The sequence below is a fragment of the Poecilia reticulata genome, unplaced genomic scaffold (genome assembly GCF_000633615.1).
Source record: "Poecilia reticulata strain Guanapo unplaced genomic scaffold, Guppy_female_1.0+MT scaffold_125, whole genome shotgun sequence".
NCBI lineage: Eukaryota > Metazoa > Chordata > Actinopteri > Cyprinodontiformes > Poeciliidae > Poecilia > Poecilia reticulata.
The window spans coordinates 1,263,490-1,283,718 of record NW_007615013.1 but is presented as its reverse complement, the minus strand read 5'-3'; the positions used below and the strand labels follow the sequence as shown (position 1 = coordinate 1,283,718).

Below are 20,229 nucleotides of genomic sequence, written 5' to 3'. Positions count from 1 at the left end.
TCAGAAGATAAAACAAAACTCTAGATTTGGGAGAAACACCATAAATATTTTAAAATAAATAATTTCTACAGCTTGAATAAATTAAATGATAAAGTTTTAAAACGGAATAAAACTTCAGACCCGGAACTCGAACCGAACCGATGGATGGAATCAACTTTAACCGAACCGGGACCACAGTCCTGGTTCGGTTCTGGTTCTGGTGGAACCGCTGTGAGCTCAGCCCAGACCGGAAGTGTACCTTCAGGTTTCGTTTCTCTACAAACTAAAACTCACTTGATGGCTCTCGGTTTCTGACGTCACTCTGTGACGTAAGGAAAAGTTGATATTGTTTTCCTGAGTTTTTATTTGGTTCTGGTTAATATTCCGTGCAGAAGTATCAGGTCGGGTTCGAGATGGACTCCTGCTGGGAATCCCGGAATGAATTCCTGGTTTTTGACCCATAAACTGAGTGAAGCATCGGAACCGGAACCTCCGATGTGAAGAACCAGGATGAAAACTTTCTCTCGATCACAACAAATCAAGTTTTCATCTCAAGTTTAATTCCTAAACTTTCGTTTCACTTCATGACAGAAAACTGGGTATGTATCAGTCCGCGGCGGAGGGAAATAGTCCCGCAGCGGTTCGGTTCTAGTTCCTGTGTGAGCGGCTCACCTGCCCTTCCCGAACCTGCAGTTCCCGAAAACGTAGAACCGGCAGAGATGCAGCTGCTGGCAGCCTCCCCCGCACCGCTCCCCCCGGCTGTAGGCGCCGCAGAGCCGCAGGGAGGTGCGACCGACCACCGAGTAAGACTCCCCGTCCGGGACCAGCAGGAAGCGCTGCGGACAGTTCTGGATGATGTAGATGAAGTCTTCATTTGTCATCCTGCAACGCTGCTGCAGCTCCTGCTGCAGCTGCTGCAGCTGCATGCAGCCCCTGCGCTCACACAGGCAGCTGGTGGCCTGCAGGATCACCGAGCTGATGGACGGCATCCTGCTGCTGCTGCTGCCCGGACAGAGGCACTGAGGCCCGGGAGGACAGAGCGGGGCTGGGCTGGGAGGAACCAGAGTCTGGGGGAGGGGCCAGGAGTCCGGGGGGAGGGGCCAGGAGTCCGGGGGGAGGGGCTAGGACTGCGGGGGGAGGGGCTAGAGGTCCATGTGTTCTCGTGCCTTCAGGGTTCTGGTCTGACTGAACATCTGGAGGAAGAGTTCACTGAACAACGTGACTGAATGTTAACCAATCAGAAGCACCGATGAGGTTCATCTGGATGAAACAGGAAATGCATTCTGGGTGTTGTATTTCTATAACCCTGTGGATCCTGGTGCCTCTCCATCCATCCCTCGTTACTTTTTCCCAGACTCTCCAGCGCCCCCTGGAGGATCTCTATACACTAGAAGGGACACATACTGGCCACTTTATTAGGTACACCATTTCAGTCAGCACAGAGAATCAGCCAATCACAGCCAACTCGCTGAAGTTCAAAGTCAGGGTCAAAAAGAGGAGGAAGGTGAAATTAAATTACTCATTGTGACATGGTTGTCGGTACCAGACGGGTCGATCCGAGTACTTCAGAATTTGCTGATTTTCTGGTATTTTCAACAACAACCTTCTTGCAGTGAGGGTCAGGATGGAAGAATGTTTCCATGTCTGATGCTTTAAACCTGAAGGAATCCAATATGCAGCTTGTTTCCAGCCCATCCCACAGTCGTGGTTCTGGTTCTGGTTCTGGCACTCAGCTCCGGCTGCTGCAGGTGTGTGAAATCAGACAGGTGTGTGTATCCAGACTGATGAAGCTGCAGCTCTGTGTGTGGATTCTGCAGCTGGACAGCTGTCCCTCTGGACGACACCTGAACCATCAACCAGAACCTGGGTCCAGTTGGACTGACCTGGTTTGGTTCTGAGAATCAAAAGGTTGTTTGACCTCTAGTTCTGAGTCTGAAAAGGTAAAAAACCGAAATACAAATCAGAACCTGGAGGATGTTTAACCAGGTGAAGAGTTTAAAGATGGCAGAACACAAAATTCTACCAGAACCCGGCTTAGATCCCGGTTCCTGTAGCTGACATGAACTGAGGTCTTCTGAAGGTTCCAACAGATGGACAGCAGCTCAACCTCCAGAGTAAGATGGTGTCCAAGGACCAGATTGACCCATGTTGGTCCAATCCGTCCAGCAACAGGCAGCAGAACCTTGTTCCTACTCCGTCTGCTCAGCTGGTGGGAATCTCATCAGCCACCAGGAGTTCAACTCCAGGACCAAAGATGTGGCTCTGTAAACCTGATCATTCCTTCCACTGGCTGCTGGAAGGTCCTCCAGGTTTAGATCCTCTGGAGCCGCAGAAACTCTCCAGAATCCAAACTAAACAGAAAATCTGGAACTTTATCAGTTTATTGAAAATCAACCTAAATCAAAGCCTAAACCTCACAAACGCAGTTCTGACTGCTAGATGTCGGAACCGTTTTCCAGAAGTTTCAACTGAAATGAGATCAGCTGCATTTTTGAACTTCACTGCAGAACCCAGGTCTGGGAGGGGAAACGGACCAGTGGGTGGAGTTTCGGACCCTGGGCCCAGGGTGGAGGCCTCCATCAGGGGTCGGACTCCTGCTGACCAGCACCAACCGGAGGAAACGGACCTACACAGGTTCTGATTTTCCCTAGAAAGCACAACTATGGATGGTATTAGAAAAGCAACGGGTCAGATCCGGTCCAGTCCGGTCTGACACGGTTCTGATGTACGATGGAGGAGCAGCACGGATGTCCAGAGGCGGATCTGCAGGTTCTGCTGTCCTCAGATCATCCGAAACATTTTAAAGGAGCCATTTCTCCCCGGGTCCATTTCCAGCACCAGTTCTGGGAGGTTCTGGACGGGCAGCTCGGACTTTTGGGAACAGAACTCAGAATGTTTCAGCTGAACTTCTCAGCAGGTCCGGATCCCATTTGAGACCCGTCTACTAAACCTGGGTCCAGAACGTTGACCTGGGCAGCACTTGGTTCTGGAACTGTTCGGACCTGACGTGGATCCTCTGTCTTGCTACTCTTATGGGGTTTAGTAGAATTTAATGTGAAAAGAATCAATCAAAAATCTCGACTAATCACTCAGATCAGCTTGTTGATACTTTATTCTCTTTTCCAGAACTCCATCAGAACCAGAACACTGTAGAACTTTTACATCTGAGCTTCAGCTGGTTCCTGAAGGCGTCCAGGTTTAGGACTCCACCCTTCAGGGTCTCTGATGGCTGTAGGAGTGGTTCTGACCCAGCAGGCCGGGTCCAGGTTCAGCTGTCCTCCACCTGCAGAGACGCCTCAGGTTAAACCCCAGGTCTCACCTGAACGCCGCAGCAGAACGACAGGAACTCAGGTCACCTGGACAGACGGCTCTGGACTCCCAGGGGCTCCGGATCCATTGGACTGGCTCGGTTCTGGACCTGCTGGTTCTGGACCTGCTTCATAGACCGGGTTAGAGATGCTGCGGCTGTAGTTTGTGGTTTCAGCTGCAGGTTCTTCTTCTCCGTCGTCGTCCTGCAGACACCAGTCGGGTTTTAACGTCTAGACTCCTTCGGTTCGCTTCGCGCTCAGAGAAACATCTGGATTTGAAATAGTTGGGAAATAAACTGAGGCAGAGTTTTTACAGAAGAGGTTAAAGTAATGCTCAGATGTTTCCGGGTGTCTGCAGCGCCACCTGAAGGTCAAGCTCTAAACTGTTCATGTCCAGCATGTGTGAGGTCTGCAGAGATGTTGGCTGCCCTTTTCCGGACTCTTGACCTGAACAAATCCTGGATGGAGGGAAAGTCGGAGCTGATGGTTTGTTGGGTTAGATGGTTTAACTGGTTTCAAACCATCAACTCCTGGACGACGCCTCGCATCAGTTACACAGATTCTGCTGCTGTCTAGTCAAAACCCAGATAATGTAACTAATCCAATCTAACCCAAAGGTCAATAAGAAGGAACTGATTTTTATTTATTAATGATTTACATTTGATTATATTAACAAAACACAAAGCTACATTTTAAAGTTGGGATTTTTCTTAATACCATGTATTTGATGAATCATTCTATATATGGGCAAAAGGAAACAAATTAATTGCTCTTGGGTTCCCCCTGGTGGCCGGTAATATGAGCTGCAGAGCATCCAAACCTTCAACGCTCCGGTGGAAGAAGAATGAAAAGGGTTAAACCTTCAGGGAGAGAAAGGAAAGAATAAAAAAGAAAAAGTCCAGATCAAGGTGTGTTTTCTCTTGGTAACGTTTTTCAGAAAGATTTGTGGAGCTGCTAATAGAAAATTAGCTTAATAGCGACCATTAAGGTAGCTATAAGGTGCTACCTTATAGGTAGGTTTAAATTTTAGCTTTAAATGAGTCGATTCTCCTGATTGGTCCGAAATGTTTCTGAGTTTTTTGGCTTCAAAGTGACGCGTTTGAAAACGTTTGATAATAATTCAAACTTCTCAATGTTTGATATTGTCTAGGAAAATGTTTTTCCATCATATATATCGATGAGCCGCTCTGAGCTGGAGATGAAGATATGCTGTTTACTGCTGAGCAGAACTTATGCAGATCAAACAAACATTATTTTTACATCAACTTCTCAGATATGAAACTTTTCCAGGAGCTCAGAATCGGCCCGGTACCGGTCCACATTGTCAGGTAAGAAAGACTCACCTGGAATAAATATCATGTATTTATCTGGTGTATTACCATGTAAATAGATGGTAATACAAGAACACGTGTATGAAAACACACACACTCATATGTGGGTATATTCCATCTTAAGTCCAGAGCAAACTGATGCTTTGTTGCTTTTACTACCAGTAGATGGCGCCCTGGTAGGATACAGAGCATGATGTAAACAGTGTGTCAGAGATGTTTCTAGCAGGATGATCTGATCGTCTGTTGATTGCAGCCAGTCGACATTATTAGCACAACTAGAGGCTCCCAAACCAAATTTCGCTTCATGGAGGCTTGAGCTGGTCCTGGAGGGACGTCAGGACTCTGTGGTACTGTGTTGGTTAAGTGGTTTTATCCCTGATTTGGAGCTGCAGGTGTCCACCTGGGGGCGCCGCCGAGCCAATGTTCAACCATCAGCAGGAAGAAGGAAGAGCTGGCTGACAACATGGTGACTCCCAACCTCCAGAGATCTGCCTGAGTCTTTGCTGTGAGCTGGAAAGCTAAGCTAATAGTAAAGCTAAGCTAATAGTAAAGCTAAGCTAATAGTCTTCCTCATCATGAGGTGGAGGGACTCACAGCGAGGTCCCATGATTATCCATCCTAAACACAGCCAAGGCCAAGGAACTCAGAGTGGATTGTAGAAGTAAAGGAAACACATTGAACATCCGGCGGAGACCAGGTGGTTAAACTGCCGTTTCCTGGGAGTTCATCTCATACATAACAATATAAACGCAGCAGAGACTGTTTCATGAGAGCAAGACTGGATTTACCAGAACCTACTGGGTTCATGACTTTAAAACAGAACATAGGTTCTGTCTGTGTAACCGGTCAGTTCCCTCAGGTTCCTGGTCTGTTTTAAAACCCACTAGAGGCTCACCTTGAAGTAGTGGAACTGGAAGGGTTTGCTGCTGTGGTGGTAGAACCGGTATCCAACAAAGATGGCTCCCACCACCAGAAGGATCAGGAGAACCAGGCCCACTCCCATCCCAGCCTGGTGGGCTGAATGCATCTGCTTGGCCAATCAGAAACAGTCACTCGTCTGCTGGGTAAACAAAGCCAACATCATGATGCGACTCACATCTGGATGGGGAGGAGGAGCTTCCAGAGGCCCCTGGAGGACGTGGATGATCCCGTTAGAAGCACGAATGTCGGAGTCGGTGACGAAGCGGTCGTTGATGAAACAGGAAGCCTGAGGAGCAGAAACCTGAAGATGGTCAGAAATAAACAACCTCCATGGACCCTCCAGCCCCAGGTGGAGGAGGCTGGTGGTCTCACCAGAGCTGAAGGGTTGAGCAGGTCGGCAACCCCAAGGACAGACAGACTGCCAGCTCGAGTCCTGATCCGGCTGTTGTTCCTCAGTTGGCTCAGAGGAAGAGCCTGACCCTCAGACAGGTGGGACTCGATGTCCCGCGGGGAAAGGGTCTGTTGGGACACATTAGTGAGGACACAGCAGCTGTAGCAGATGTGTCTCTGTCTCTGGGCTCACCAGGTTCTCCGGCAGACCGCTGTTCTCCGGGACAAACAGGGTGGACTGGACGTCCAGGTTACCGAGGCTCTTCACAAACCTCCTTCCAGAGTCGGACACCTCAGAATAGTTCATGATTTGCTGAAGACGACAAAGATGTTGCTCAGAAGCAGAATTAATAGTTGAGTTGTGACTGAAGATGTGATACCCACAATCAGGAAGTTGGAGAAGGTGGGGGTGGACCTGAGGACCTGCAGCAGGTTTCCTGTACAGCTGAGTCCATCGCCAATGTAACCTGGTTTACAGACACACTGCACCTCTGAAACGCAGAGAGACATCACTGACCACTGCTGGACATCCATAAAACAGACCACCCGGACTGGAACCAGACCATAGAGCTACAGCTGTAGAGATGCTCTGACCAAGCTGTCCTGATAGTCCTGTTCTGGTACCGCTCAGTGGTCTTAATGTTGTGTCTGGTCAGTAACTCCACCTCACTGCATGCTCTCCTCTCACCCTTCATCCGGTAGCAGAAGGCATCCCAGGTCTCACTCAGGTTTTTCCGGGTGCCGTAGTCCACAATGCCCACGTGTCCAAAGCCACAGTTGGGATTGGAGTAGGTGGTGGGGTAGGCGACCCGGGCTTGGTCCAACCAGCCAGCAGCACACATGTTCAGTCCACCCTTCAGCCATAGACCCAAGCAGAAGATTCCATTATCCCATCTAGCATGAGAAATCCGAGTCTGGTGTTGAGTTCACTGACCTGCTGAGCATAGGACAGCTGAGTGTAGTTTGCTAGGGTGGCTCCCTCTGCCCTGCAGCCCTGCTGAGCTGCGGTGTAGTCCAGCTTGTACCGACCTTTAGGTGACCAGTAGTGGAACACGCCCAGCGTTGCATCTGGACACAAGCATTCAGATCCGGGTTCAGGACTGATTCCTTCTCCTGATTGGTTCCCAGAAGCCCGTTTCAAGCTCTTACCTTCAAAGTGGAGGTCGGTACATTTAGCGTCTGGATGGCAGCCTCCATTGTCCAGGAGACAGCGGCTGATTGGCAGCTGTCTGAGTTCACAGCTAACTCCGTCTCCAATGTAGTCGTCCTTACAGGTGCACCTTTTCTTCCCCTGATGACAGATGTGACTCATTAGCACAGGTGACAGACCTGAGGATGTAAGTTGTAGTGAGCGCTGCTTTATTCCTCACTGGAGCCGTCATGGTGCAGGTGGCGTGCTCGCTGCAGCCGCCGTTGTCCCCGCTGGCACAGGGGTCCACAGGTAGACAGGTGACGCCGTCTCCAGAGTGGCTCTGAGGACACGTGCAGCTCACCTTCTCCTCTCTCTGAGAACATTTAGCTTCTTTGGCACAACCACCATTCCAGATCTTACACAGGTCCACCACTGTGGAGATGGAGACAGCGTCATGGCTGACCGGCAGACGGGAGGCAGCAAAGCACTTCCTACAGGGAAACCAACATGTTTACCTGTGCAGGTGAGTCCGTCTCCTACGTGGAATGGTCGACAGACGCAGGTGTTGTTTTCCTGACAGACGGCCTTTGGAGAGCAGGGCGGAGAGCAGTGGAAGACCTCAGCTGGAACAGACAGGAAGCTGAGGCGTCACAGCGGAACATAAATCATGTGGTGTGAGTTCAGGAAAAGTCGGTAATTTGATCAGCAGGTCAGGTGGGAGGAGGTTCGGGTCGGTTTCAGGCTTCTGGAAACACCGACGCATGTGAATAAACGGACAAAAACAACTTCCTCTGCTCAGTTCAATACTCCAGATTCTCACTTCCTGGACATCCTGGCGCTTCGACTGATTAAGTGACGCAGTTGCAAAGGGTCAATACTTGGGTGTCCCCTTGGTCAGAAATGCTGTTTTAACCTAATATTGTCTGGAAGTCACCTGGATAATGGCTCAAGGCTTCATGCTGACGTCTAGGAGTCAAATCATCCATCTATGTCCTAACTGGCCCTTAGTGGGTCTGAAGGGTGGCTGGTGCCTCTCCAGCTACGTTCCAGGTGAGATAAATGCAAATCAGTCTGATGAAAACAACAATCCTAATGTGTGTGTTGGTAACTGTAGGGAAATGATCTGTCGTTGCACCCTCAGTAAAATGCTTAGCTCCCCTTTAGCACCTGCCACTGGTCCCAGCTGCAGTGGACCAGTCCACCCTGGTGACCTGCACTGTCCACTCCCTAACTGATATGGATGACAGGATTCTGTTAGTCACAGAACCACAGAGTTCCCGACTCTGGATCAGGTTTAGAGTCTGAATAAACCAAACTTACTTTGCTGAATGTCACATCGTACTCCGGTCCACCCTTCCTCACAGAAGCACAAACCCGTCCCCCGGAGCCCGTCGTCACATGACCCCTGATCCGAACAGTTGCAGGCTGAAATACAGAGTGACCTTCATGAAACCAGATGAAGCCTGGAGGTCTGGACACCTGCCCTGCTGCTCACCTTTACAACTCGGACTGTAGAACCCGTCGCTGCACATCTCGCAGGCCGTGCCCTTAAAACCTGGGTCACAGGTACAGGTGCCGCTACCAAGGTGACCATCATCGCATTGACCTCGGTGACTGCAGGGGGAGTGGACTCCTCCAGGACACACTGCAGACAGGAGGCACAGCGTCTCTGTCAGGACAAAACAGCTCAACCAACCGTAGCACTGAAAGGTTGACCTCTCACCCAGACAGTCTCTCCCATAGAAACCAGAACAACACTTTGGATGCCAGAAGTTGATGGTACAGGTGGGCTGACAGCCAGAGTTTTTACTGACGAACAAGGTTGGAAGATCACAGTTCTCAACTTCCTGAACACAAAGAAAAGCATCTGATGAGAGATGCTCCTCATCCGATCAAACAGGAAGTGAGTCGGACCTTTTTCACGGTTCCTCTGGGACAGACAGTAGCAGTTCTTGTGCATGGACCACAGTTCATCTAGAGCAGAAGGCAAAACAAACATGTTCATCCACAGCAACACAAAGATGGGACATTTCTGGTTTCTTCACAGGAATCCTACAATCCAGAGGGAAAACTCAGGATCCTCCGTGTCCAAGAGGACTTCAGACGAATCACGGACTTACCTTGAGATCTAACACCGTCTGCTCGTCACAGCGCCCCCCGAGGCTGGGTGGGATCAGCAGACAGTCTATTCCATACGCAATCCCAGCTCTGAACACCAGATGCCTCTCGGTGATCCGACATGATCCATCATTAACGTAGATTTCTCCCTGATCAACAAGAACAGCCACTGATTCAGAACTTAGTTTCACCTCTTCTTCTTCTATGGTTTACTTTCTGCTGTACTTGCAATTTTATCCGGACCGCCGCAGGAGAAAGAGAGAGCTGAACCCTGCAGAGTCCGACCGGATTCCAGGTAGATCAACCCTTCTGCATAAACCTGAGGTTAAAAAGAACCTGAAACTGAGGGTCAATCTTTTCATAGATGTTCAGTGGTGTCTGTTCTTCATCGTCCTCTTCACTGCGTGCTACCAGCTGAGCATGCTAATGCGCTAGTCGACTAATCTTCATTTTAATTTCAGTGCTTTAGCATTTTAGCTAACTTTGAAAACCTCTAATGCACTTCGCTTCCCCTAAATAAATTTACTTGGCTGTTTTGTAAAATTTGCATAAACGTTCAAAATCTGTCTCGGGGTTTTGGTTACTTATGTTTCAACTACATGTTTATGTTCATGCTCTTATTTTGAAATCTGTTTACTTTGCATTTCCATTTCCTCTCCTCATGTTTGTTGTTTTGTACTGAGCAGGTGGATGAATGAATGAATGAATGAATGAATATAACTTACAGGAACAACCAGGGTGTCAAACAAATACATGCATGAATGGCTTTAAGAGCCTCTTCACATTGTAATGATGACATCATCATGGGCATCAATATGATTGAATTTAGCTGTTTAGTATTAGCGCTTTAGCATTAGTGGAACTAACCTGTAGTTAGCGCTGCCCACCGCTGCCAGGAACCCCAACACACGGACTAAAGCAGTGTTAGGGTTTGGACAACTGGGCTAAAGGACAGTGTGGACGGACGATGGCCAGCAGAGAGTCTCACCTTCTGGCTTATCATGACGTGATACTTCAGGTACTCCTGCAGCTGTGGTCGATTTTGCTGATGGAACAAGTAGTCCTTCTGCTGCTGTGGCAGAGAGGCCATGACATCATCAGATGGCAGGAAGATTGTCACTGGCTGGAAAATCACATTGTCCATCAGGTCCATCACTCCTGTGTCCTGAAACACACAGGAGACAAAGTCAGGTGGATATTTGGGTTTCTGAAACCATCCGGTCCTCCCCCACACCGGGACACATTACACTACACGTTTTAATGCAAACAAACTAAACGTTTTAAAGATTAAACATGAATGTAGCAGGTAGCACTGGACAGGTGAGCTGTTCAGTGTTTAACCTGCATACCTGGACCTCCTGGGGTCCAGCTGGGTCCAGCTGGGTCCAGCTGCGTCCAGAGATCAGATGGACTCTGTGGTAGAGTTTTACCTTCAGAAGCTTGTAGAAGGTTTTATAACCATGTCTTTCAGCCACGTCTGTCAGGTTCAGCTCTGTGGGATTCTGCAGAGAACAGGTGAAGCAGGTAAGTGTAGATAATGATCAAGACATGAATCATGTCGTAACGTCGTGTTCTGGGCTGCTGCTTGATGAAGGCTGTCAGGGATGACTTGCACCCACCGGGATGAGCATATTGTCTCTGTTGAGGTTGGGAGGTAACAGAATGGAGTCAATTTCATGGATGATGCCGTTAACGCTGACGTCGTCGCTGTTGGTCAAATTAGCCTCGTTGATGGTGATTTTACCCTGAAGATATAACAGAGTTCAGTTTAACCTTTAACGACCTAAAGACAGGGTTAGGGTTACTTCAACCAGCATCCAGAAGCCTGAATTCAGATTCTTTGCTCCGTTTCCAGACTGCTCTGTATTCTAGTTCATGGGTTCATGGAGCAGATTCATCTACGCTGCAGGTATCCAAAGTATAGCTGCAGCATATAGTTTTTCATTCAAACAGTTCACATGAATATGACCTGCTGTCTGATTGGTCACCTGGGTGGAGCGAGTGGTGAGGACGAGTCCGGACAAACTGGTCAGGTTTCGGGTTTGGTTCAGGTTGTCGGGCAGCAAAGTGTGACACATGACGATGTGGCCGCGCAGCACGTTGGCGAAAGTTTCTCTGTGTTTCACAATGTAGCTTTCCTGAAAAAAAACACACATTGTGATAATCTAAGCCTCATTCCAGATTCTTATCTGCTTAATGGAAACTTTCTTCTACCTTCAGATCACTCAGCAAGCTGTTGTTAGACATGGTGGACTCTTCATTTGGAGCAAAGACAGTGAAGGGACCACGACCTTTCAGGATAATCTCCATCATCTGAAACCAGAGTTTACTTTGGGTAATCAGACTCCACATGCAGGGGCGACAGACTGAATGTCTGGATGCTCACCACCAAACTGAAGTAAAAGTTGATGGACCCTTTGTACCTCAGCTCCTGTCAGAAGTGGCCAGACGGCTGGTTAGATGTCTGCAGGGCTCAGCGAGTGTTTGTGTTGCAGAAGCTCACCCTCTCCAAGGTGCTTTTGCACTTGAAACCATTTCCAACAAAGTTTTCATAGCAGGTGCAGGACCGAATGCTGGGTCCTGTCATGTTGCACCGGGCAAACTGGTGGCAGCCGCCATTTTTCTGAGAAAAAATGACCAAAGCTTAATTATTTAGACTTTTGGACAATGTTCCATCGATGCACCACTCTGCAAACTGATTCAATTCAAAAGATAAAAGTAGAAAAAGTTCATCCCATTACAGCAGAAACAAGATTTCTAAATGACTGTTGTTCAGATGACCACCGACAAACTGGTCAGTGAGAAGAAACGTGTGATTTCAGGCAAACTGACCTTTGCACACAAGTTGACAATGGTGCAGTTCTGTCCATCACCTGAGTAACCTTTGCTGCAGACACAGGAAGTCTGAAAACACAACCAGAACCTGTGTTACTGTCTATAAAGCCAATCTCTTCATCGACACTGATGGATAAAACCCCTACTTTGTTTGGTCCAACATGGATACACTCCGCTTTAGCATGGCATCCTCCATTCCCCTCCAGACATGGATTGATCTCTGTTTAGATGAAAAACACTCAGCATCACCTCCTCATAACCAGAGATCATCCTTCCAGATTACATCTGTCCTCCAAACCGCTGCTACATGCCTCGACGTTCAGTCTGGTCAGCAGGAATAAACCTCTACAACTTCCCTAGGGACCGTTTAAAACTCGTTAGAAACATCTTTTGATTCAAGGATCAGTGGAAATACAGAAAACCTTTTCTGTCTGCAACCTTCAGAAAGCCAACAGGTCTTTAAATAACATGCACCAGTGTTACTGTAGGAGACAGAGCGTCTAATTTACCTGATTACTCATGAAACGCCGTCAACATCCCAACGTCAGGCTTCAATGAATGAATACTGAATACTGCAGACACCATAATGAGACATTATGAAGTCTGATTATCACCATGACCTGGTCATGAACTACTTGACCTCTTGCATATTGATTGGAGATGGGCCCCATGTGTGACCACCTCCAGCTTCATTCCTCTGAAAGGTTTAGAACTAAATGTTTAACAATTCTACACTGACATCCAGCAGGTATTGAATAAATGAAAAGTATCCTAAGGATCCCTTCAAATATCTTCAGCAACGTCCAAATACCTTCAAATGTCCAGGGAAAACCTTCTAATCTGTCCTTGTCCAGAAACTTCTATGAACATCGTTGATCTCCTTAAAAACATGTTGACGTTTCTTTAAAAACCTCGAACTTCAGCGATTGGGAACATCCAGAGATGTTAAAGCATCTTGTTGGGAACCTTGAAAACCGTTTCTGGCTCCTGAAGAGAACCTTTGGTCGTTATGATCCAGCTGGATCTCAGTCTACAGAAAACACCGATCCCGGTGCTTCCGGAGGAAACGGGAACCTACCCACACACACAAACCCGTCTCCAGCGTAGCCGCGCCCACAGACACAGTCTCTGCTGCCGGGTCGGGTCCGTTTACAAACCCCATACGGACTGCAGCCGCCGTTCTTCACCAGACATGGGTCTGCAGCTGCAACATCGTCGTCAGACTCGGCATTCCCACGCCGTCATCAGATCAAAGGTGTTCTTACCTTTACAGAACGTCCCATTTCCCTCAAACCCAGCAGCACACAGACACCGAGATCCAGATGTTTGAACCGCACAGCTGCAGGTGAGGATCATGAAGAAGAGCAGGTTAGAAGGTGAAGAGGGACTCCCCGAGTCGTTCATGGAAGTTTTCCATCACTTACTTTGCGCTGCTATGACATTTCACAGAACCACACAGCTCATCAGCTTTGGATTCGATTTCTGCAATCAGATAAACACAACAGAGCTGCTGAGTGATGGAGCAGAACCACAAAGTGATACAAGTCAGCATGGATATCCCAGCTCCTCCAGCTGCTTCCTGGGCAACAAGCATCTGTTACCTCAGTCTAACCCCAAGGAATTATGGGATTCCATGACCTTCTGGTCCTTTCTTTGTGCTGTAAAACCCTCTGTCACAGCCCATCATGCATTTCTCCTAAAGAACCAATAGTCCAGTGGAGAATCAGCCTCCAGCTAAAGAGCTGACTGCCCTTTAACACAAAGTCCTCCCTGCAGACAGCGAACTCCAGACCAGACCAGTGATAACAAACTGACAAACTGATGAGAACAAAACAACTGAAACTCTGAAGAACTTCTGGGTTCAAAGGCGAAAGAAAAGAGTCAGCCAACAACTCCATGTTGTTGCTTTTCCAGGCCTCCACTTTGGCTTCAGACAATTTTGATCTGATCAGAAAAATGAAGGGACTTCTGGCCACGTGCAACGACGAGCTGCAGGAGCTGAACAGACGCTTCGCCTCCTCCATCGAGAAGATGGAGCATCGAGCCTGGAGGTGGAGCTGAAGCAGCTGAGAAGACGGGAGTCAAAGCAACAAGCTGCAGACCCAGAATGTTCAGAGTTCACGCCTGGAGCTGGAAGACCTGAACGACGGCTGTGTGTTTTCCAGCAGAGGTGTGTTGAATTACTGACTAAAACCTTTGGAAATAAAGTTTTTTAAATTAAACTTCTGAGAGATATTTACATTTAGATGCATGTGGATGTGTTGCATTGACACCAAGGAAGTAAAAATGATATTAGAGAAGCAACTATTGCTGTCAATCAATCTGGGAAGGTAATTTCCAAACTGTCTGAAGTCAGTCCAGCAGATTATTCCCAAAGGGAAAATGTAGTCAGCAACATTTAGCCTTGAACCAAACATGGAGAAGCAGCATTCAGCTTCTCTGCACCGGATCCATCCAGGCCTTGAAGTTGGTGTCATGATTTGAGGTGAGGGAGGCTGAGACCCAGGCTGAGACCTGAGTCTCAGCCTGGGTCTCAGGTTGGTGTCAAATCATGATGCCAACTTCAAGGCCTGGATGGATCCGGTGCAGAGAAGCTGAATGCTGCTTCTCCATGTTTGGTTCAAGGCTAAATGTTGCTGACTACATTTTCCCTTTGGGAATAATCTGCTGGACTGACTTCAGACAGTTTGGAAATTACCTTCCCAGATTGATTGACAGCAATAGTTGCTTCTCTAATATCATTTTTACTTCCTTGGTGTCAATGCAACACATCCACATGCATCTAAACAGGTGTTATACAACACCTGTTACAACACCTGTTGTATTTAATTCCAACAGGTGGAATTAAATACACAGGAGGGAATCAGGGAACGAGACGCAGCCGGGACAGAACCAAACTTAAACACAGAGAAAACTCAAATCACCACAGATGGCAGGAATCACAGATTTAAAACATGACTGAATAACTAACATGAAGCTCAGTTGGATCTTTCAGATCTGACTTCAGTAAAACTCTCATACAGGAGAACTTGAAAGACAAGCAGAGGAAATTAATGTCCTATCTGTGTACTGGTGTGTTCACGCTGAGTTGTGTATTTGCTGCCATACTCTCTTCACAGTGAACGCCTCTCCAGCCGACGTCACACTGGCAGGTCCCGTCTCCGTTCAGTCCCTCTTCACAGAGTCCGTTCTTACACTGGCAGCCTGCAGAGGGAACCAACGTTGGATGATGGACACAGTTCCTCTAAAGATTTACTTCAATGAGCTTCATGAACCTTGATCACAGTGAACTCCGTATTTTCCGCTCCGACAGGATTCACAGGCCGTCCCATGGAAGTCCTTGTTGCACTGACAGACTCCGGTGCCGTTGACCCCGTCTGAGCACAGTCCATTACCGAAACAGGCCTGCCCCTTCGGACCCGGACAAGGCTCACAGTGCTCTCCGAAAAACCCTTCACAGCACCGGCGCTCCTGAAAACACACAGGCCTCGTGATTCAGCACCTCCTGTGGTTTATTCCTGTTGGGCCGGTTTCCTCTGTGGAAGCAGCGGGACGTACGATGTTCTTCCGGAGGCAGGTCGCTATGCAGCCGATGGTCATGTGGGATTCTCCTTCCATGCTGTGTCTGTACAGGCAGCTCCTCATCCTCACTGATTTCTGCAGACATTCAGAACCACGGCTCAGGAAGCAGCTTCACCTCCTCGTTGTAGCTAGAAGCTTACAGATGATTCTGCAGAAAATCATTTAAACTCAAACTGTACCAACTCTCCCAGTCAGACGGTCCTAATGGGACCAGTTTCTGCAGGTTAATGTGCCACAAGTGACTAACTCCAGTTTTAGATCAACCTAAAAGTTGGATTGTCAGTTTAATGGATCCCATTCAGTGTGAACCACTTGGTTCCCATCCAGACTAAATCCATATGGGGCCCATTTGTTATGCAGAGGGTTTGAGTTGAGGATGTCAGGTCTCTTAAAATGACAAATATAAAACATCGTGTGAGTCGACTTTCCATTTCCTCCTACTTATAACTGGTGGTAAGTTATGAAGCAGTGTTGCTGTTTAATCTCTTTCATTGTGCATGAACTCACATCCTTCCCTTCTTGTTTAGAGCCAGCAGCCTTGGAACAAGTAGAGGAACATTTTGATGAATGAGCCACTAGTGTCTGCACCTGAAATGTGTGCATGTTTGTGTCTATCTAAGGTTGTGGATCCAGAGACAGAGAAAAGTCTTACATCATGGTCGGTGCCACTGGGACACTTTTGGTTTTTGGGCAGTAAACAGTTTCCACATGATCCCTGTGAGAACAAAGAAGTTCATCTGAATTACAGCAACATTCAACAGGTCTTTGTTTCTGGTAATGTCTGAGTGTGTGGATGTTACCTTTACTTTACTGTACGTCAGTTTGTCGCAGCGGTTTCTGTTGATGTGAAGAACCGCTGACAGACCGTGAATCACTCCTTTACCACACAGCAGGTTGGAGGAGTTGATCTGAGCATCGTTCACAAACAGCTGCAGGAAGAACACAAAGACACGGCTGATCCACCTCCTGGTTCCCTTTCTGAGGAAGGAAAGGTTTCATTTGGCTCTCACTGTTTCCACTGCACTGATTTCTGCTGCTCAACGCCCTCGAGACTCATCTTCATTTCTTTCTAGGACTTTGCCTCTAAACTGAGCCCAGATTCTGAGCTGAGTTCTGCATCTGGACATATCTGTGAAAGTGGAAACGTTCCTGACCTTAAACAGTTTCCAGAGTCTGGAAAGATGTCTAACTCTGAGGTGCTCAGATCCCTGAAGCCAACCAAAGTGATCTGGATCAACAGGACTTTGGCTAATTTTTGGCTGTACTTGTACATGAGCATTTTGACAGAAATGTCTTTGAATTGTTGAGCTTCCAAACTCTGATCTATGAATGATTCAGGCGTCTTGAGACCACTAATATAAAAGAAGAGGACTTGGATCGAGACGTTTGTCTGAGACCTTTCCGTCTCGAGGGTAGATCCCGATCTGGAAGGGGAATCCGAGGAGCGTCTCCCTGTATCCTCCAGGCTGAAGGTCCGTCTTTAGCAGGCGCTCCGCCAGAACCACATGATAACGGGTCATGTTGATATCCTGTGGATATGAAGAAAAGACTGACTGACAGAGGTCAGCTGACCAATTTGAGGTCATGGGTCAGAAAGAGAACCACGGACTCAAGCTGCTTAATGACTTAGAACCACTCTCAGCCCAGAGAAATAAAACGGCCCAACATCCCAGAAAAGACAAATGGGTCATCTAAAACAGAGTTTTCCAACCTTTGAGCCCAGGTTCATTGTTTTAATTGAACAAATCACAAACCACCAACCAGAAATATGATACATATATAGTCACAGTGGTTGAAAAACACTGATCTAAAACATGTGAGGTCCATTGTGTATTGTAGATTTTCTAGAGTTTTCTTGACTCGTATTGTTTTACAAGACCAGATGCACAAACACACACTAAGAGACGTCCAAGCCACTGTTCAATAAAGAAGTCCAACCAACCCCAACTCAGCTGTGACCCGCTACACCCACAAGCCAACATTCTTCTTTAGATACAGTCCCACAGGTTTATTCCCTACCAAGACAGGTGCTGCCACCTGCTGGAGGTATTGTGTGATGGCAGAGTCTGTTGGGGCGAACACGGTGAACTCCTCGGCTCGCTCGATCTCCTTCGTCAGGTTGTACTCCTGCAGGAAAACACAGAGACGATCCAAGCACCTAGAGAGCCCAGACGGTGTGTGTGTGTGTGTGTGTGTGTGTGTGTGTGTGTGTGTGTGTGTGTGTGTGAGAGAGAGAGACCGTACGATGAGGTAGGATCGGAAGAGCGAGAACTCTGGCCTCAGAGCGAGCACGGCCAGCAGGCCTTCGCTCAGCTTCCTGTCAGGAACCAGAACCTGCGGACCGGATCAGAACCGTGACTGTAGTGCAGCACCAGCTTGGTATTGGAGCAGCAGCATCCGATCTGCTCAGTACCTTGTTAATAAAATGGATCAGGCCGTTGGTGGCAGCGCCGTCTGCAGCGATGATGGTTGCTCCTCCTACTGATGTGATCTGACAAAAAAACACCAATTCACAGCTCTGAAGGTTCTGACCCGAACTGAGCTAACAGGAGCTAACTGAGCCCGGCTCTGAATGGTGCAAGAGAAGCAGCCAACGCCGTACCTGCTGGCTGGTTGAAACAGGAAGCGATGAGGTCAGCAGAGAGGTCACTGATGAGATGTTCCTCAGTGTGGAGGAGGACAAGACGCCAGGCAGGACGTGGTTTCTGCAGGACACAAGAGACATCAGCATTACGTCTCCGTCCTCTCACTCCCAGGTCCACTGACAGCACACCTGATGAGGCTTGGCAGGTTTCCCTTCATTGTCCAGAAGCTCCTGTCCTCTGGGGACATCTGAGCGACGGCAGCGGACGTTGGTACCAGGAGGGTCAGGTTCTGATCCGATAAAGAGCGAGACAGGCCGGAGTCCTGAAGGGTGTTGAGACCATAGAGAAGTTAGCTTACAGTTCAACTCTGAAGTCTCAAACCGGATCAGGTGATGATCTGTAGGATGACTGAACATTCTTCTCGCCAACAGAACCTCAACAGAACCTCAACAGAACCTGGAACCTGCAATTTGTTTGCACCTCCCTATCAGCATTGCTGCAGGCTGATGATGGTCAAGACGGAACCAGGACTGTCCAGTTCCAGTAGCGACTCCTTATTAAAGACGGGTCCTGGAATAAACCCAGAAGAGTCTCTGGAGCCGGGTTCTGCTCCTGACTGGGTCGCTGCTCTTTACTCACCGTGGTCCAGCGGAAGAAGTCTGAGGCGTTCTGCAGAACCATCAGCTCCTGAACCATCAGACAGACAGACTGAGACGGGCTGGAGCGGGGAGGTGAAGCCGACCCAGAGTCGATTCTGCTCACCTGGTCGATGGTACCGTAGCACAGGAGTCCGTCTCCAACATACCCATGGTCACAGACACATGTCCACTGTGAGGACAGCAGGAGACAGCTGGCCTGGGGACGGGGACACCACCCAGCCCAGATCCTGTTACCGCTACTTGAAGAGCTAGAACATGTGGTTCTGAGGTACGATTGGACCGGTTCTCACCCTGAAGTGGCAGCCTCCGTTAGCCGTCACACACTGGTTGACAGCCTCACAGGCGAGTCCGTTCCCCTGGTAGCCGGCCTTACAGGCACAGTCACTCTGGGACAGAGAAGGTTCTGATGAGTTGGATCTGTGGTACCAGAGGTCCGGTTTTACCTGCCTGCTCTGTACATAGCCAAAATCTTTCCTAGAACTGTCAGAACCAGATCAGAATCTGGGGCTACAATTGGCTCAGCAACTGGTTTAACAAAACGCTCAGGAACAGACGATCCAACCACCTGTGCTACCCATCAATCCATCCTACCTGGTGGTGATGCTGACTCAGCAGATTTCTCATCCTACCTGTGGAAGTTTCATTTTGTCTGTTTTAGTTCATTGAAGATTACGTTGAGCTTTATTTAGTTTATATCTGGCTTCATTAAGCTGCTGCATGACTTCAGGTTTTTAGTTTACATGACAGCAGTTTGTAAATATATTTATGGCTTTAGTTTGCCGTCTGCAGTGTCATCACTACTGTAAACAAGTCATTGTTTGGTGGTTAATCAGGACACAATATGTTGCTTTGTGGCCTATTTTATCCTATACGTTAAAATATTTTAGATTTGACTCTTGTTTTATAAACCTAGCTAAACAGAGCATGTTGCGATGCTATACGACATTGAAGCTGTAATAGCCGTGTGATATAGTGCACATTAAACATATCCTGTCATTCTGCGCAGTTCGGTGGACACATTGTGGCTCCTGCTGATAACAGACGCTATGAAACGGATTCATGCGCATAAAGGAGTTGTTGATCTGTGTTTCATTTGATTCCAATAAAAACCTGTTTCCCCTCTGATACCATTTTATTCTTACACCTCTGTATTTAAAACATTTTAACAGGATTAGTGGAAACATCGATAGCTTTTCATTTTAAATGGGTAGGATATTCAGATGAAGGAAGTGATCTTGTGGTTTCATCATGTATATAAATTGTTCCAATGTTAAGCTAACCCTAAGCTAATTGCTCCAATGCTAAGCTAACCATTACTCCTAAGCTAATTGTGCCAATGCTAAGCTAACCCTAACTCCTAAGCTAATTGTTCCAATGCTAAGCTAACCC

General features: G+C 47.9%; 2 protein-coding genes across 4 annotated transcripts in view; both read right to left on the bottom strand.

Annotated features, from left to right (window-relative positions):
* The window catches only part of parp12b (poly (ADP-ribose) polymerase family, member 12b), a 7,707-nt gene extending 6,654 nt beyond the window's left edge, over window positions 1-1,053 (bottom strand). The window contains exon 1 of one of the 2 annotated variants that reach the window (XM_017302953.1): window positions 652-1,053. In XM_017302953.1, coding sequence (XP_017158442.1) covers window positions 652-968 — 317 coding nt within the window. In that variant the 5' untranslated portion in view covers window positions 969-1,053. The remainder of the gene's footprint in view (window positions 1-651) is intronic. The other variant, XM_017302955.1, reaches the window with a different exon arrangement.
* Window positions 1,054-3,068: 2,015 nt separating this feature from the next.
* The window catches only part of stab2 (stabilin 2), a 29,412-nt gene continuing 12,251 nt past the window's right edge, over window positions 3,069-20,229 (bottom strand). For both annotated transcript variants that reach the window (XM_017302951.1, XM_017302950.1), the window contains 44 exons: window positions 19,131-19,226; window positions 18,944-19,036; window positions 18,821-18,868; window positions 18,370-18,503; window positions 18,199-18,301; window positions 18,010-18,087; window positions 17,841-17,930; window positions 17,616-17,723; window positions 16,994-17,125; window positions 16,397-16,525; window positions 16,249-16,311; window positions 15,573-15,671; window positions 15,290-15,485; window positions 15,123-15,218; window positions 13,439-13,496; window positions 13,280-13,353; window positions 13,093-13,218; window positions 12,161-12,234; window positions 12,012-12,083; window positions 11,683-11,802; window positions 11,566-11,610; window positions 11,394-11,492; window positions 11,168-11,317; window positions 10,799-10,924; window positions 10,529-10,681; window positions 10,168-10,344; window positions 9,409-9,498; window positions 9,182-9,328; window positions 8,976-9,035; window positions 8,785-8,908; window positions 8,557-8,706; window positions 8,382-8,486; window positions 7,577-7,684; window positions 7,300-7,493; window positions 7,079-7,220; window positions 6,864-6,997; window positions 6,618-6,783; window positions 6,314-6,420; window positions 6,123-6,242; window positions 5,912-6,058; window positions 5,715-5,825; window positions 5,513-5,645; window positions 3,336-3,493; window positions 3,069-3,262 (listed from right to left, as the gene is read on the bottom strand). In XM_017302951.1, coding sequence (XP_017158440.1) covers window positions 3,248-3,262; window positions 3,336-3,493; window positions 5,513-5,645; window positions 5,715-5,825; window positions 5,912-6,058; window positions 6,123-6,242; window positions 6,314-6,420; window positions 6,618-6,783; window positions 6,864-6,997; window positions 7,079-7,220; window positions 7,300-7,493; window positions 7,577-7,684; window positions 8,382-8,486; window positions 8,557-8,706; window positions 8,785-8,908; window positions 8,976-9,035; window positions 9,182-9,328; window positions 9,409-9,498; window positions 10,168-10,344; window positions 10,529-10,681; window positions 10,799-10,924; window positions 11,168-11,317; window positions 11,394-11,492; window positions 11,566-11,610; window positions 11,683-11,802; window positions 12,012-12,083; window positions 12,161-12,234; window positions 13,093-13,218; window positions 13,280-13,353; window positions 13,439-13,496; window positions 15,123-15,218; window positions 15,290-15,485; window positions 15,573-15,671; window positions 16,249-16,311; window positions 16,397-16,525; window positions 16,994-17,125; window positions 17,616-17,723; window positions 17,841-17,930; window positions 18,010-18,087; window positions 18,199-18,301; window positions 18,370-18,503; window positions 18,821-18,868; window positions 18,944-19,036; window positions 19,131-19,226 — 4,950 coding nt within the window. In that variant the 3' untranslated portion in view covers window positions 3,069-3,247. The remainder of the gene's footprint in view (window positions 3,263-3,335; window positions 3,494-5,512; window positions 5,646-5,714; window positions 5,826-5,911; window positions 6,059-6,122; window positions 6,243-6,313; window positions 6,421-6,617; window positions 6,784-6,863; window positions 6,998-7,078; window positions 7,221-7,299; window positions 7,494-7,576; window positions 7,685-8,381; window positions 8,487-8,556; window positions 8,707-8,784; window positions 8,909-8,975; window positions 9,036-9,181; window positions 9,329-9,408; window positions 9,499-10,167; window positions 10,345-10,528; window positions 10,682-10,798; window positions 10,925-11,167; window positions 11,318-11,393; window positions 11,493-11,565; window positions 11,611-11,682; window positions 11,803-12,011; window positions 12,084-12,160; window positions 12,235-13,092; window positions 13,219-13,279; window positions 13,354-13,438; window positions 13,497-15,122; window positions 15,219-15,289; window positions 15,486-15,572; window positions 15,672-16,248; window positions 16,312-16,396; window positions 16,526-16,993; window positions 17,126-17,615; window positions 17,724-17,840; window positions 17,931-18,009; window positions 18,088-18,198; window positions 18,302-18,369; window positions 18,504-18,820; window positions 18,869-18,943; window positions 19,037-19,130; window positions 19,227-20,229) is intronic.